General features: G+C 37.5%; 1 protein-coding gene across 2 annotated transcripts; it reads left to right on the top strand.

Annotated features, from left to right (window-relative positions):
• Positions 1 to 3531: 3531 nt before the first annotated feature.
• On the top strand, positions 3532 to 10261 carry LOC149260496 (protein DETOXIFICATION 35-like). Of its 2 annotated transcripts, XR_016248284.1 has the most exons (5): positions 3532 to 3825; positions 8102 to 8158; positions 8447 to 8685; positions 9362 to 9448; positions 9566 to 10261. XR_016248284.1 is itself a non-coding variant. In XM_089380150.1 (4 exons), the coding sequence occupies exons 2-4, from the start codon at positions 8103 to 8105 to the stop codon at positions 9131 to 9133; spliced, it is 423 nt and encodes a 140-aa protein (XP_089236276.1). In that variant the 5' UTR covers positions 3537 to 3825; position 8102; the 3' UTR covers positions 9134 to 9231. The 2 variants fall into 2 exon arrangements, 1 of the variants encoding a protein (XP_089236276.1); XM_089380150.1 differs by lacking the exons at positions 9362 to 9448; positions 9566 to 10261 and adding an exon at positions 9006 to 9231 and having other exon boundaries at positions 3537 to 3825.
• The last annotated feature ends 3020 nt before the right edge of the window (positions 10262 to 13281 follow it).

Genomic DNA, 13281 nt, shown 5'->3' with positions numbered 1-13281 from the left:
GAAAGGGCGGTGAAAACCCAGGCGACCATGTAACCACATTCCATTTGTGGTGCTCATCAAACTCCCTTATTGACGACACAATTAGGTTGATACTTTTTCAATGCACCTTGACTGGTAATGTGGCCAAATGGTATATAGAGTTGCCAGGGGGTAACTTTACATATTTCGCTGACTTAGCCACTATTTTCTTAAATCATTTCCAGTTTCTTGTCCGTTATGATGTCGAAACTGAACTTCTGGCCACTTTTCGTCAGGACAAGGCAACTCACATTTCTGACCATATTCAGGAATGGAGACGGAGAAAGAGGCTCATTAAAGCCAAAATCCCTCCGGAATACTGTCTCGAATGGTTTTTGAAATCTTTACAACTTGAAATCTCTAAGGATGTCTCCATGTCTGGAGTCTATTCTGAGGAGCAAGCTATTTTTAGGGCCCAGCAATTAGAATTAATTTACTCTCAGTCTGGGATCCTTCAAAAAATCTTTCCAAATGCTCCTGGGTCTCAGGTTGATATAGCCAAATCGAAGCCAGGCCCCCATGTGGATGGTATCGTTGGATCGGTAGACATGAATGCGGTGAACTTGTTGAGCCAATTGCAACAGTTGTCTTTACAAACTGCTTATAACAACCAAGTCACATTGTCTAACCCTTCGTCTTCCCAACCCTCTTCGATTAATGCCATCCAATCCAACCGCAAAGGAAATCAAAATTCCAATGGGAAGAAGAAATGACGAGGTAAGAAAAAGAGTCAAGATGGGAAGACTGATGCAAATAATCCTTGCAATAATGCTGGTGGTGGTAGAAATGAGTCTAAAAAGAAAGTCAATTTTCCATGCAAGTTATGTGGTGGAGACCATTTAACTCACCTTTGCCCCAAGATTGAAGATGCTCAGTGCTTGTTAGGGCAGCAAGGGACTTCTAGTTCTCAGGCTGTGTTAACCAACCCTTTTCCCCAAGGGCAACAACTTCTTGCTGGCACGAGTTCAAACCCTGGAACCTCCGCAGGGGGCAACCAGGAAGGGGAAAAGTCATCAAATGTTTTCATGATGGGTTCCAATGTCCATGTGGCCACTCGGTCATGTGATTACGGTGAAGTCGAAACTTCCAAGGACAAAACTGCTCCCGGAAATACCGACCTTCATATTGAGCGACCCCCTGTCGAGACTATACCACAGATACCGAAAGGTTCCGCTAAACGCGCGACTATTAATCCTAATGCTAGGGACGCCCAAAACTACTCCATTGTTGAGGATCTGACCCAGATTCCATGCGCCATGTCCGCTTTAGAGGTTCTCCAGTTGTGTCTGGCTCAACGAAGTGCTTTACTTTCCGCGATTGGGGCAGTTGATCCAACTAACTCTTTAGTGCTCACTTTCGACATGTTAAATGTCAAAAAGTGACTCCCTCATCATATGGCTTTCCAAATAAAGTCTACATACCAGAAAATTAACATTTTTCGTACTGTTATTAATGAAGGAGCTTCCACGTGTGTCATGTCGATGTCATGCTGGAAGGCTATTGGATCGCCTTCGGCTGTTCCTTCACCTACCGTCCTGACTGCATTTGATGGTCATTCTCATAAGTCGCATGGGATTATCTTGGCCTTTCCCATATGTGTTGGGGGGAAGGTCATTAACATTGAAGTAGAAGTCATTGATGCTAACCTAGACTACAATCTCCTCTTAGGAAGGAACTGGGTATACGAAATGGACGTCGTTGTTTCGACTCTGTTTCGTGTCATTTTCTTTCCTCATGAAGGGAAAATCATTAAGGTTGATCAATTGGATTATTGTCCAGTCGACCCCCAGGAAATATCTGACTCTACTGTTCCTTTAGTGGATAACCCTCATCCCCCTACTGAGAATCTAGGAGTTGGGATGTATTCCTCATTGATGGGTACCTTTGATCTTCCCTATCTTATTGCTAGAATCAATGTCGTTTCATCATCTAAGGAGTCTCCTAAAAAAGAGTTCTTCCGAACTCATTATTTTACAGACCCTTGGACCTTGCCTTCACCTACGACCACATTAGATGAAGGACAAGTTAAATGGAATGGCATTCCCTATGTCTGCAGTTGAGTTGAGATACCAGTCTATCGTTGACTCTGCAAACGACCACTCTACTCCTTTTTCTAAGGAGGAGCTAGATGGTGATGTGGCCCCGGCTTGGACCCTTAATTCTACCTTTGCCCTGGACTGCTTAGATACGGTTTTACCATCTGAAGAAGCAATCCTCAAAGTAATGATGGGTGTAGATCGACCTTGGGAAGACTTACACCATCGTTCATATTTTCTTCCTCCATTGCAGGAAGTAGAGTCTAGGTTCTCCGAGCTCTTTACTAGTGATGTTTGTACGATATCAAATCCTTTGGCTCTAGCACACTTTTGTGCCGAAGGTAATATGTCGGTGATTTCTAAAATGATATCTATAAAAATCTCTAGGGACCCTAATGTAATCGAGAATATCTTCATCGAAATCGAATGTTCCCCTGAAGAAATTCAAGTTTACACCAAGGTTAATTTTAGGGGCGAATAATAGCCCAAAGGCGAAATTTAAGGTTTTTTATATTTTAATGGGGCGAATTTTTAATTAAAATAATATATATATTTTTTTTTTTATATAATTAGCCCTCATTTTATTTAAAAATTAATTTATTTTTTTATTTTAGCCCAGGGCGGATAAACTAACCGAATCGTATTTTCTTAAAATCGCCCCATTTTGATATTTGCTCCCAGTTTGGCAGATCAAAATCGCCATTTCTGATTTACAGTTCGGGTTTTCTGGTTTGGAAGTGGTTTTTGAGGGTCGATTTGGTCCTGGCAGTGGTTTGTGAGGGTCGATTTGGTCCTGGGAAGTTAGATTTGTTTTGAAATGGAGAGCGGAGCTTAATTTATTTTCAAATGGAGGGCGGCTCCCTGTTTTCACGGATTCAGTCCGTTGTTTTCATGAATTCCGGATTCAGGGTGTATATGGCTCCCTGGTCCTGTATAAAAATGGTTTTGAAATAGGTTTTTTCATCATAGTTCACAAATCTAAATGTTCTAGTTAGCAGCAGCAGTTTCAGTGCGATATTCTTGCATTTTCATTGTTCAATCTGCTTATTCTTCTCTTGTTTTGGTATCCATGGTTTCTTGGATTTGAACGGCTCATGCCACTGCAGCAGCAACAACAACAGTCGGTACTTGACAGAATTGTTGGCTGAGCGCAAGAAATTAGGCCCCTTTATGCAGGTCCTGCCTATCTGTAGCCAGCTTTTGAATCAGGGTAAGTTGGCTTCATATGTCTTGTTTTTCTTCAAGTTTGAAGTACAGGAGAAGATAGTTGCTGAGTATGATACAGATTATCAGTTGTTCTGGAAGGCCAAATTAGGTGGATTCATGCCTCCTGCAGTTGTTCGGTGATAATCACTTTGCCAGTGAACGCTGAATGCTTCCGTTGGTTTGGAAGCAAATATAACCGTGGTTGCAAGAGACCATGATTTTTTTTTTAATGGTTGGATATCAAATTTTGTTAAAGATTCTCTCCATCTGCCTGTTACCCAGAAGCAAAAGAAAATAACTAAAGCTGAAAAAACATGTAGAAGTATCATTATGCTGATTTGGATTTCATATTTTGGAAAGAAGATTTCGCTTCAAAATTAACCTGAATCGTATATTGACTTTTCAGGAAATGGTCCATTCTGATTGTGGCCGAGGCCTTGTACTGTGGTGGAAGTATTGAGGAAGTGATGACTGATAATGACCTTTTTACATCTGATAGAAAAGTTGAACAGAGATCATAGTTTTCAACACGTGAGTGCGTTTCAACATATGAGAACTTTATAAGGTATGCTGAACTGTATTGAATGTTGCTTTATTTTGCTGCCAAGTTTATCCATGGTGACTGTTTTTATATACAACACTGGAGTTGCTCGTAGTATGCTTAATATTTGACTAGACCATGTCGAGCATTGCAAAAATTTGCTTTTCGCTTAATTTTACCCATGGCTGAATCTCTGCTTCCACTTATTCTGCTATGTTTTTCAGAGCATGCAATGGATTTTTCATATTTAACATTATCTTGCCATTTACCCCGGTCATTTGGACTTTGATAAACCACTGACAACACGTTTTTAACAAGCAAAGTGGCCTACATTGTTGAACCATTCGAGGAATGATCCAAGCATGCCTGCCCATGCATTTTGTATAGTGCACTCTAAAATGGTCCACTTTCAGGTTTGGTTAACCAAAAATACTAGGACCCAAAGATAAGAGTTGCATGTAGCTATTTCCAGTTACACAAGATGCAAGATTGCACCAATAAAGAATTAAGAACCTGGTAACCTATGGGAGTGCCTACACTATGAAGAACTATGTTTTGAGTTTGGGAAAAAAGACACCCACTTAATATGTAGGATTTTGCTTGAATAGAGGACAGGAACAACTCTAATATTGACCAGATATCTTACACTCCACTAAGGCAATGAGAAGAAGAAACACCGGATCAAACCAAGAAAAAAGATTCCGGTAAAATGTATAATGAGTGAAAAGATAAGAATGCTACCATGCAGGCAATGCAATAATAGCCTTCAGATTTCCCTCCCTTATTTGTCAGGCTTATTGTATTACCCAGCATAACCAGACCCCTGAGCATAATAATAATTCTTACCCTCCATCCCATCTAAATCATCATCTCCGTTCTTTGATTATTGAAATTGAAACACCATTCTGTCTAAACCCTTATCTTCCATCTGCGTGGTAATCATGCCTTCTAGAAAAAGTTAAAAATGGCGGTGCCTTATGGATATGGCAGATTCTGCATGTAACTTGAACTACCAGGTTCCTCCTCCCTTTCAGAGTTTTGACCAGTTGTGTAATAATGGGATGCCCAAGGTTCTTGATGGGTTGCTTGGCTGTATATCTGAATTTGATTAAAATCCGGTCTAACTGCTTGGCCTAATCTTTCCCAATCATTTGGATCTGAGTTGTAACCATAGTTTGAAGCCACCTCTTGAGGATTCTGATAGGGTAATGTGTTTGTACCTTTGTAGGTATTGTCATTCAGGTATGACACAGTGGACAGGCTAGCTTCAGTAGCTGTGAAACCAGGCCCTGGATTATGTCCTTCAGAACCATGCATGAAGCCATTGTTTACTGGATCTACATATGATACAGAGAAATTATTGCTGGGCTTTTTTGGTTCAAAGATGTTCACACATTCACTAGTTTATGGAACAACTACTATGAAAGAAGGATCAAAGAGGCCATCAAAATAGAAACTAATACAAGTTGTCTTTAGCAAGATGATGGATTAAAGATTAGTTGTAGACTTGTAGTTGGCTTTCATCTCTTAGGAATAATGAAGTGCAAAGCAACAACTGAAGTTTTTCCCTGTGCTCAGTAGTCTAGGTTGTAGGTTGGGTTCTCACACTTGCATCTTAGAATATTTTATATCATGACAAGCATAATCAGCTTACCCCTTTTACTGTGGCTTAATAATGATAACAAAAGTCTATTATAATTCATGTTCAACCGATTATACAATTAGTTCATTAACAAATTAAGGAAGCATGTAAATATATATACCGAGGAAAGATGAAATATCTTGACACTAAAGTCCTGATGATGAACATTAGTTTGTGGGCTTAAAACATCAAAAGAACTATGAACCAAATCACATATACTCCAACAACCAATGGAGGAATTCCTTCATTCATCAATGGATGAAATGCCTTCATTACTCAAACTGCAACTTTCAACGATCTAAAGTTATATTACTTATTGTCCTAATAAAATTCAAGTTTATCATTTATAGCTTACGTGTGTGTAAGTTACATAATTAAAATCAAGGATGCTCCCTCATAAAATGGAAAGAAATAGCCAAACCAAAATAAGGCAAGGCTGTAGTTTGAGAGTTTAAAAAAATACACACTATTATGGCAAGGCTGTAGTTTCCAAGAGCATATCGAAAGTAATACAGGGGCAAGTTTGTGGCATCAAGTCATAGGGCAAAAATATGTGGACCTATGATCTTTGGAGGAATGGATTAGACTTCCAAATAAAATTGTTACAAATGTCTCAATGGTTAAAAGGCTCTTGTTCAATCTTTTCCTCTGCTGGGCAATTGGCAATGTGGAGAATAGGAAATGGATTGAATGTGAAAATAGGTGAAGACACCTAGCTCCACAAGATTAATGAAGAAACTATCAAGACCCTGGCAATGGCATACTCACTCAAGCTGATGTTATGTCCAAAATTGATCACCATATAGAAACAGCACTGGAAATTTGCAAGGTCAACAGGCTTGGAAGGAGGTTCAAAGGACAATCGAGATGGCTATGTTAACATATTACAACTAAGTACAATGTGGAGAATAGGAAATGGTGAGAAAGTGAGAATAGGTGAAGATCCCTAGGTGAGGTTTAAAAGGCTCCAGGAGATTAATGAAGAAACTATTGAGACCTTGCATAACAATGGCACACACTCAAGCTGATATTGTGGATCCAAATTTGACCACCATGCAGAAACAACACTAGATATCAGCAAGGTTCTTGATGGGTTGCTTGGCTGTATATCTGACTTTGATTAAAATCCGGTCTAACTGCTTGGCCTGATCTTTCATTAACAAATTAGTTCATTAACAAATTAAGGAAGCATGTAAATATATATACCGAGGAAAGATGAAATATCTTGACACTAAAGTCTTGATGATGAACCTTAGTTTGTGGGCTTAAAACATCAAAAGAAATATGAACCAAATCACATATACTCCAACAACCAATGGAGGAATTCCTTCATTCATCAATGGATGAAATGCCTTCATTACTCAAACTGCAACTTTCAACGATCTAAAGTTATATTACTTATTGTCCTAATAAAATTCAAGTTTATCATTTATAGCTTATGTGTGTGTAAGTTACATAATTAAAATCAAGGATGCTCCCTCATAAAATGGAAAGAAATAGCCAAACCAAAATAAGGCAAGGCTGTAGTTTGAGAGTTTAAAAAAATACACACTATTATGGCAAGGCTGTAGTTTCCAAGAGCATATGGAAAGTAATACAGGGGAAAGTTTGTGGCATCAAGTCATAGGGCAAAAATATGTGGACCTATGATCTTTGGAGGAATGGATTAGACTTCCAAATAAAATTATTACAAATGTCTCAATGGTTAAAAGGCTCTTGTTCAATCTTTTCCTCTGCTGGGCAATTGGCAATGTGGAGAATAGGAAATGGATTGAATGTGAAAATAGGTGAAGACACCTAGCTCAAGAAACTATCAAGACCCTGGCAATGGCATACTCACTCAAGCTGATGTTATGTCCAAAATTGATCACCATATAGAAACAACACTGGAAATTTGCAAGGTCAACAGGCTTGGAAGGAGGTTCAAAGGACAATCGAGATGGCTATTCTCCGTAAGGATCGACATTCAAATACACTACCTGCACTTCTTTACTGGCCCAGGTTCTGGCATGGATTTGAGGAATATGCACATTTTCTTCCCTTATAGAGCCACTCTAGAAGAGGAAGATCTCCATAAGATGTGGAATTACCCTGCAACAAGAGATATAGAACAAAGCAGTGGGAAGTGCATATGGCCACTAGAAGCCAATTAGTCTAACCTTTGTGTCTCAACAGAAGCTAAGCCATAGGCCATGTATGGGTTCTTTAGCACCTTTTTCCAAATGATATAGGATTCTCTCTGGTAACCTTGTTATAGTTTCAAGCGATTGTTCTCAAGTTTGACCGTTGTTTCACCTCTTAAGTATTTATAACCATTCTTCATTGAGCATGAATTTGGATGTAATATCCCCTTTTAAGTATTTCTAACCATTCTTCTTTCAGCATGGATTTGAATGGAAGGAAGCCATGATTTTCATTGGAAAAACCATTACTTCTTTCAGCATGAATTTCAATGTGATTTTCCTTTTTAAGTATTTCTAACCATTCTTTCTTTCAACATGAATTTGAATGCGATCTCCCCTTTTGAGTATTTTTAAGCATGAATTTGAATAGATGGAAAGACGTGATTTTCATTGAATAAGTTATAACCATTCTTCTTTCAGCATGAATTTGAATGTGATTACTACATTTAAGTATTTCTAACTAATCTTCTTTCAGCATGAATTTGACTGAATGGGAAGCCATGATTTTCTTTGGAATTAATGCCGCCATCAGGTAAGCTAGCTATTTTAGTTCCACATACCCTCTTTATTTCAACAATATTATTTTACAATTATTTTTTCTGTTTTTGTCTGAAACATGTTGAAATATGGCATGTCAGACCTTATGTAGATGGGACAACAGAACGTTCTAAGCTACAAAGAAATGATGGCCTTTCCCATGTCTTGGAAGCACATTGCTAACAAATTGTTTATTTTTATCTGTAGTTTTGATGTTGTATCCTGCTTTTCTCTCTTTCAAACTTCAATTTTAAGTTTACTCTATTCAACACATCTTCTGCAGCGTGAGAGTTTCCAATGAACTAGGTGCTGGCCATCCAAGAGCTACAAAATTCTGTGTTATGGTTGTGGTTGCACAATCACTATTGATTGGCATTATTTGCATGGTTATAGTTCTTCTCGTGAAGAACAAATTTGCCGTACTATTTACTGACAGCGAGGTGATCATGAGAGCAGTGTCTAAATTAGTAATCTTTCTTGCAGTAACAATGCTTCTAAATAGTGTACAGCCAGTTCTATCAGGTAATATTTTGTATGTGATTTGCATTCAATCCTCTTATATTTGATTTTGATTTGAGTGGGCAAAGCTCATATCTCCAACATAATTCCGTGCTTATTACCACCTACATGCTTGGGAGGTTTTCACCTTTGCTTATAAATTTTCAATCATCACATTTTTTCAATCATAATGGTCCCTCTGATCCAGAGCACTCTCCTCATAACGCTCAAAGAAAGTAGATTAGTGATTTGAAGTCAAACCAAACAATTAGCAGTCAACCCTAATGGTTTCAAGGTGTAATGTTTTCAAGATACTCATGTTTTTCTCTTGGAAATGTTATCAGGTGTGGCTGTTGGTGGAGGGTGGCAAGGTTTGATAGCCTACATAAACTTAGGATGCTATTATGTTTTTGGTGTACCTCTTGGTCTACTTTTGGGCTACAAGTTTGACTTAGGAGTAAAGGTGCACTAGGCATTCCCATGTTTTGTTTTTTATGCTTTGTTCGTTATGATTCCAACACACTGATTTCAGCATTGCAACCATTATTGGAGTAGAAGGCAAGACTAGTAGGCCTTCTCTAGTCTCTCTATTCCAAGCTTTAAAAATTGATCTTGTTGTAAGCATTGCCTTCAGTGAAAGCAAAAGTTTGTTCAGCCATCTAACTTTTTGTGTATATTTGATGTTGAAATGAGTGAGCAGGGTATTTGGAGTGGGATGATTGGTAGAACTGCACTGCAAACCTTGATTTTGTTATTGATTGTATATTTCACAAACTGGAACAAAGAGGTATGAACTATGAAATGATCTTATGAAAGCTGGAGATGAACTGATGGAATAGTTGTATTTATTTTGTATTTGTTTATATGTTGAACACTTCAGTTCTTGATCTCCGTGGAAATGCAGGCCTCTGCTGCCGAGAATCGTATCAAGTTATGGGGTGGTGGTGTAGTTGAGGCCCTCAAACACAGCTCAGTTGATTTAAAATCAGAGGATAATGCTGATGTCAATATATTGATTGTTGCATAGAAGTAATAATGCTTTAGCAACAGCCAATTATTCGTCACATTAGATTCCATTCTAACTTTCTTCCACATGAGTAGCAGGCAACAAACGGTAGTAAGAGGAACAGTGAACCATCAACTTTCACGAGAATCAATAATATTTGAGATGGTTGGAGATTGGAGTGGAAGGAAAAATATTTCCCTTTTAAAATGTCTGGGAGATGTTTATTCACAAAGTATCACTTTCAAAGTGTATGCTTATTCACAGGTATTACTATCTTTTGAATGGCTGGCCCAAATTTCACTAAAAAATTGGGAGGTTGGTCAAGTAAATGTTCATTCACAGGTACTATGAAAGCTGGAGGCATATAAAACCACCTACAGGTGCGAGTACAACATATTAAAATATCAAAAAAATTCAGGAATTCTGAGATAAATGAGGAGATAGAGTTTTTCCTAATTACCATTTTTTTTTAATGAAGTATTACGAGCTACAGGATTTTCATTGATTTTCATAGCATATATATCTTAACGGAAATTTTTCTTGATTGTATGTACGTATCATATTAATTTCAAATAAGAATACTTTCTAAATTCATAGGCTTTTGTTTTCAGAGCGATGTCAGTTTTAAATGCTGTTGTTCGATATAAGTAACAATTGAGAATGTTTCATTCTCCTCTTCATTTTTTTTCATTTTATTTTAATTTTACTAACATATTTACGTTTAAAATATATTATTATACCTGATAAATCATAATCATAAAAGATATGATAAAACATAATCATAAAAACCGTACCAGTTTTGATTCAAACTTTTAAATTCACTAAAAATTTATAGGTTACTTATTAATTATTAATTACTTAAATTATTTATTAATTTAAATTTATTTTAACTTTAAATCTATTAAATGCTATGGGATTCATTTTTTTTGGTGCAAAACATTTTTTTAATGCAAAATTAGGAAATGTTTGCACCTCGAGTGATTTGATGTCTCTCATTGCTTTATAGATCCAGAATTAAGATGGATCTAGAGTGGTTTCAGTGATGCAGGATCACACAAAATTTGTTAAACATTTAATTATTCTGATCATTTTAAATATGCTAAATATGTGTATTATAGATCTGAGCATTTTAGTTTTAAATTTGCTCAGTTACCTCAGTTTGTCGAGCTGATGGAGACTATTATAACTTGAATGATGAAATAAAATTTTCGAATGCAAAGTGACAATGTAACAACGTTGAATGATAGAAAATGTGAATAATAAGGATGTAGTTAGTTATAAATAGTTTTCATTGTGATAAACCTCAAACTATTTTGTTCTTGTGTTCTTATTGCCATATATGATAGGTTTTCCATCTTTTCATATCAATCATATAAAAATGGTGTTTGAAATCATAGGCCAATCAAACCTTTAACTTGAGCTATTATAGTAAACACCATACCTTGTCTTTGTTGTTCTCCAATATTAATAGTAGTCTTCTCCAAAGTCAATCATTGTGACTTATGGAGTTTCAAACACCAAGTCAATGTTAGTTGTTTTCTATTGCCTAGTTTGAATGCAAAGTAACTAACAATGTTGAATGATAAAGAATGGGAATAATAAAAATGTAGTAAATTACAATAGTTTATAGTTTCAAGAAGAAAACATTTAAGGTAAGTGAACATTTTATTTAAGATGAAAATTGAAGTATTTTATTTATGGATTGAAAATGTAACACATGTCGTCAATAATTTTTTTGTGCTTACACTAAATTCAATGCACACTATTAATTTTATTACTTTGAAATTAATGCACATCATACATCTAGTTTGTAATGTTCCCAAGAAATTAATTGCCTAAGAGACGAAGTACCCTATCAATCCATGTAGGCTATAGTCCTTGGTAAAGGTGAAAACCAAAAAATACCTAATGTTTTGTAGGTTTTTAACCCTGCACAAAAATTACCTGCAAACAAATTCTTAAAACAAAAAATATACAATGGCGAGAACATAAAAATATATACACAAAGATTTTCCGCTCGATCCCAAAACCAGGACTATCAGATTGATTTTTCATTATATTCCTTTTAATGTCACAATACATATATACATGCCGAAGCATTCATAAACCCCAATCCATTAACCTTAGATTAGAACATAATTGTAGTTTCCTTGACTAGATATACAAAATACCATGGGAAGAAAATCATCATGCTCAAAATCATGTGTAGAATATATGCACAAAACCATGTGTAAAATCCATGCACAAAACTATGGCTAGGTCTGCCCACCATCTTTGGGTTCGCCCACCATCCTTGGGTCCCCCAACTATTATTGGGTTTGCATAAAAAAATCTCGGGGCGCTACCCCGGAACCCGAGGCAAGGGGGTTACTGCCCCCCTACAAACCCCCTTGGAACCCTCCCACTGCGCCCAGATCTATAACAACCATTTGAAATTGAGACATACTCCTCTAACCATGCTATTGGTGCAATTCTTACCCAGCAGGGGAATATCACAATGAGGTACTTTCAGATACAGTCTGAAAGTATCCCACGTATGACAAAGAGATGTATTCTATTGTTCAGGTCTGCCGACAATGGAAGCATTACATTATGGAGAACAAAATAGTCATCCTCACACACCACCGATCCCTGCAATTCATACAGACACACGGGAAGTTAGAGAACGATTGCCATTAAAAATGGTCCACATATCTACAACAGTTCCATTTGAACATCAAGTATAAGAAGGGAAACACTAATAATGTTGCAGACTGTCTCAGCTGACCACCGATTATGGCGCTGACCATTGTGCTCGACTCTTGTGGACACGAGACTTCGGGGTGGCTGCATCTTTACAAGAGTGACCCAAAATTCGGCAACACATACCAAATGCTCTTGGAAGGCAAACAAGTTCGAGATTTTCACCTCCAGGGCACATGTTATGCCACCTTGCACACCTTTTATGTTCCTACAAGTGAGCATTCCAAGATGATTTTGGAGGTGCACTACATTTGGGTCGTTGGACATTTCAGAGTAGAGAAAATAGTGGCAGTGTTGCAGAAGTATTTTTATTGGCCGAAACTTTGACGGGATGTTGGGAAGTACACAATATCAAGCACTGCCTACACCATTGTCAAACCAACAATCAAGAAGCAAGGCCTATATACACCCCTGCCTAATCCTAGTAGGCCTTAGGAATCCATCTCCATGGATTACATGTCCGGCCTTCCTTCTACTAAGCATGACAATGACTACATGTCCGTGGTCATCAACAAATTTTCTAAGATGGTCATTCTAGCGACCTACAAGAAGAGTATCATAGCACAAGCCATTGTTAAGCTCTTCTTTGAATGAGTGTGGGTACATTTTGGGATCCCAACGTCCATTATCTTAGATCAAGACAATAGGTTTATGAGTACGTTCTGGTCAAGCCTCTGGTCGATGTTGGATACCACGCTCACTAAGTCCACAACCTTCCACCCCAAACTGATGGCCAAACATAGGTCATCAATAGGATGATTGTGAATATTTTGAGCTTGTACAACTCGAAGCATCCATGCACATGGGATGAAAATCTCCCCTATGTCTTGCATAGCTACAATAGAGCTCTCCATAGCTCAACTTGCCATAGC

The sequence above is a fragment of the Pinus tabuliformis genome, chromosome 6 (genome assembly GCF_031772625.1).
Source record: "Pinus tabuliformis cultivar Carrire ecotype Pingquan chromosome 6, CPIR1, whole genome shotgun sequence".
Classification (NCBI taxonomy): Eukaryota; Viridiplantae; Streptophyta; class Pinopsida; order Pinales; family Pinaceae; genus Pinus; species Pinus tabuliformis.
The sequence above is the reverse complement of the archived record's forward strand: the minus strand, read 5'-3'. Positions and strand labels throughout refer to the sequence as shown.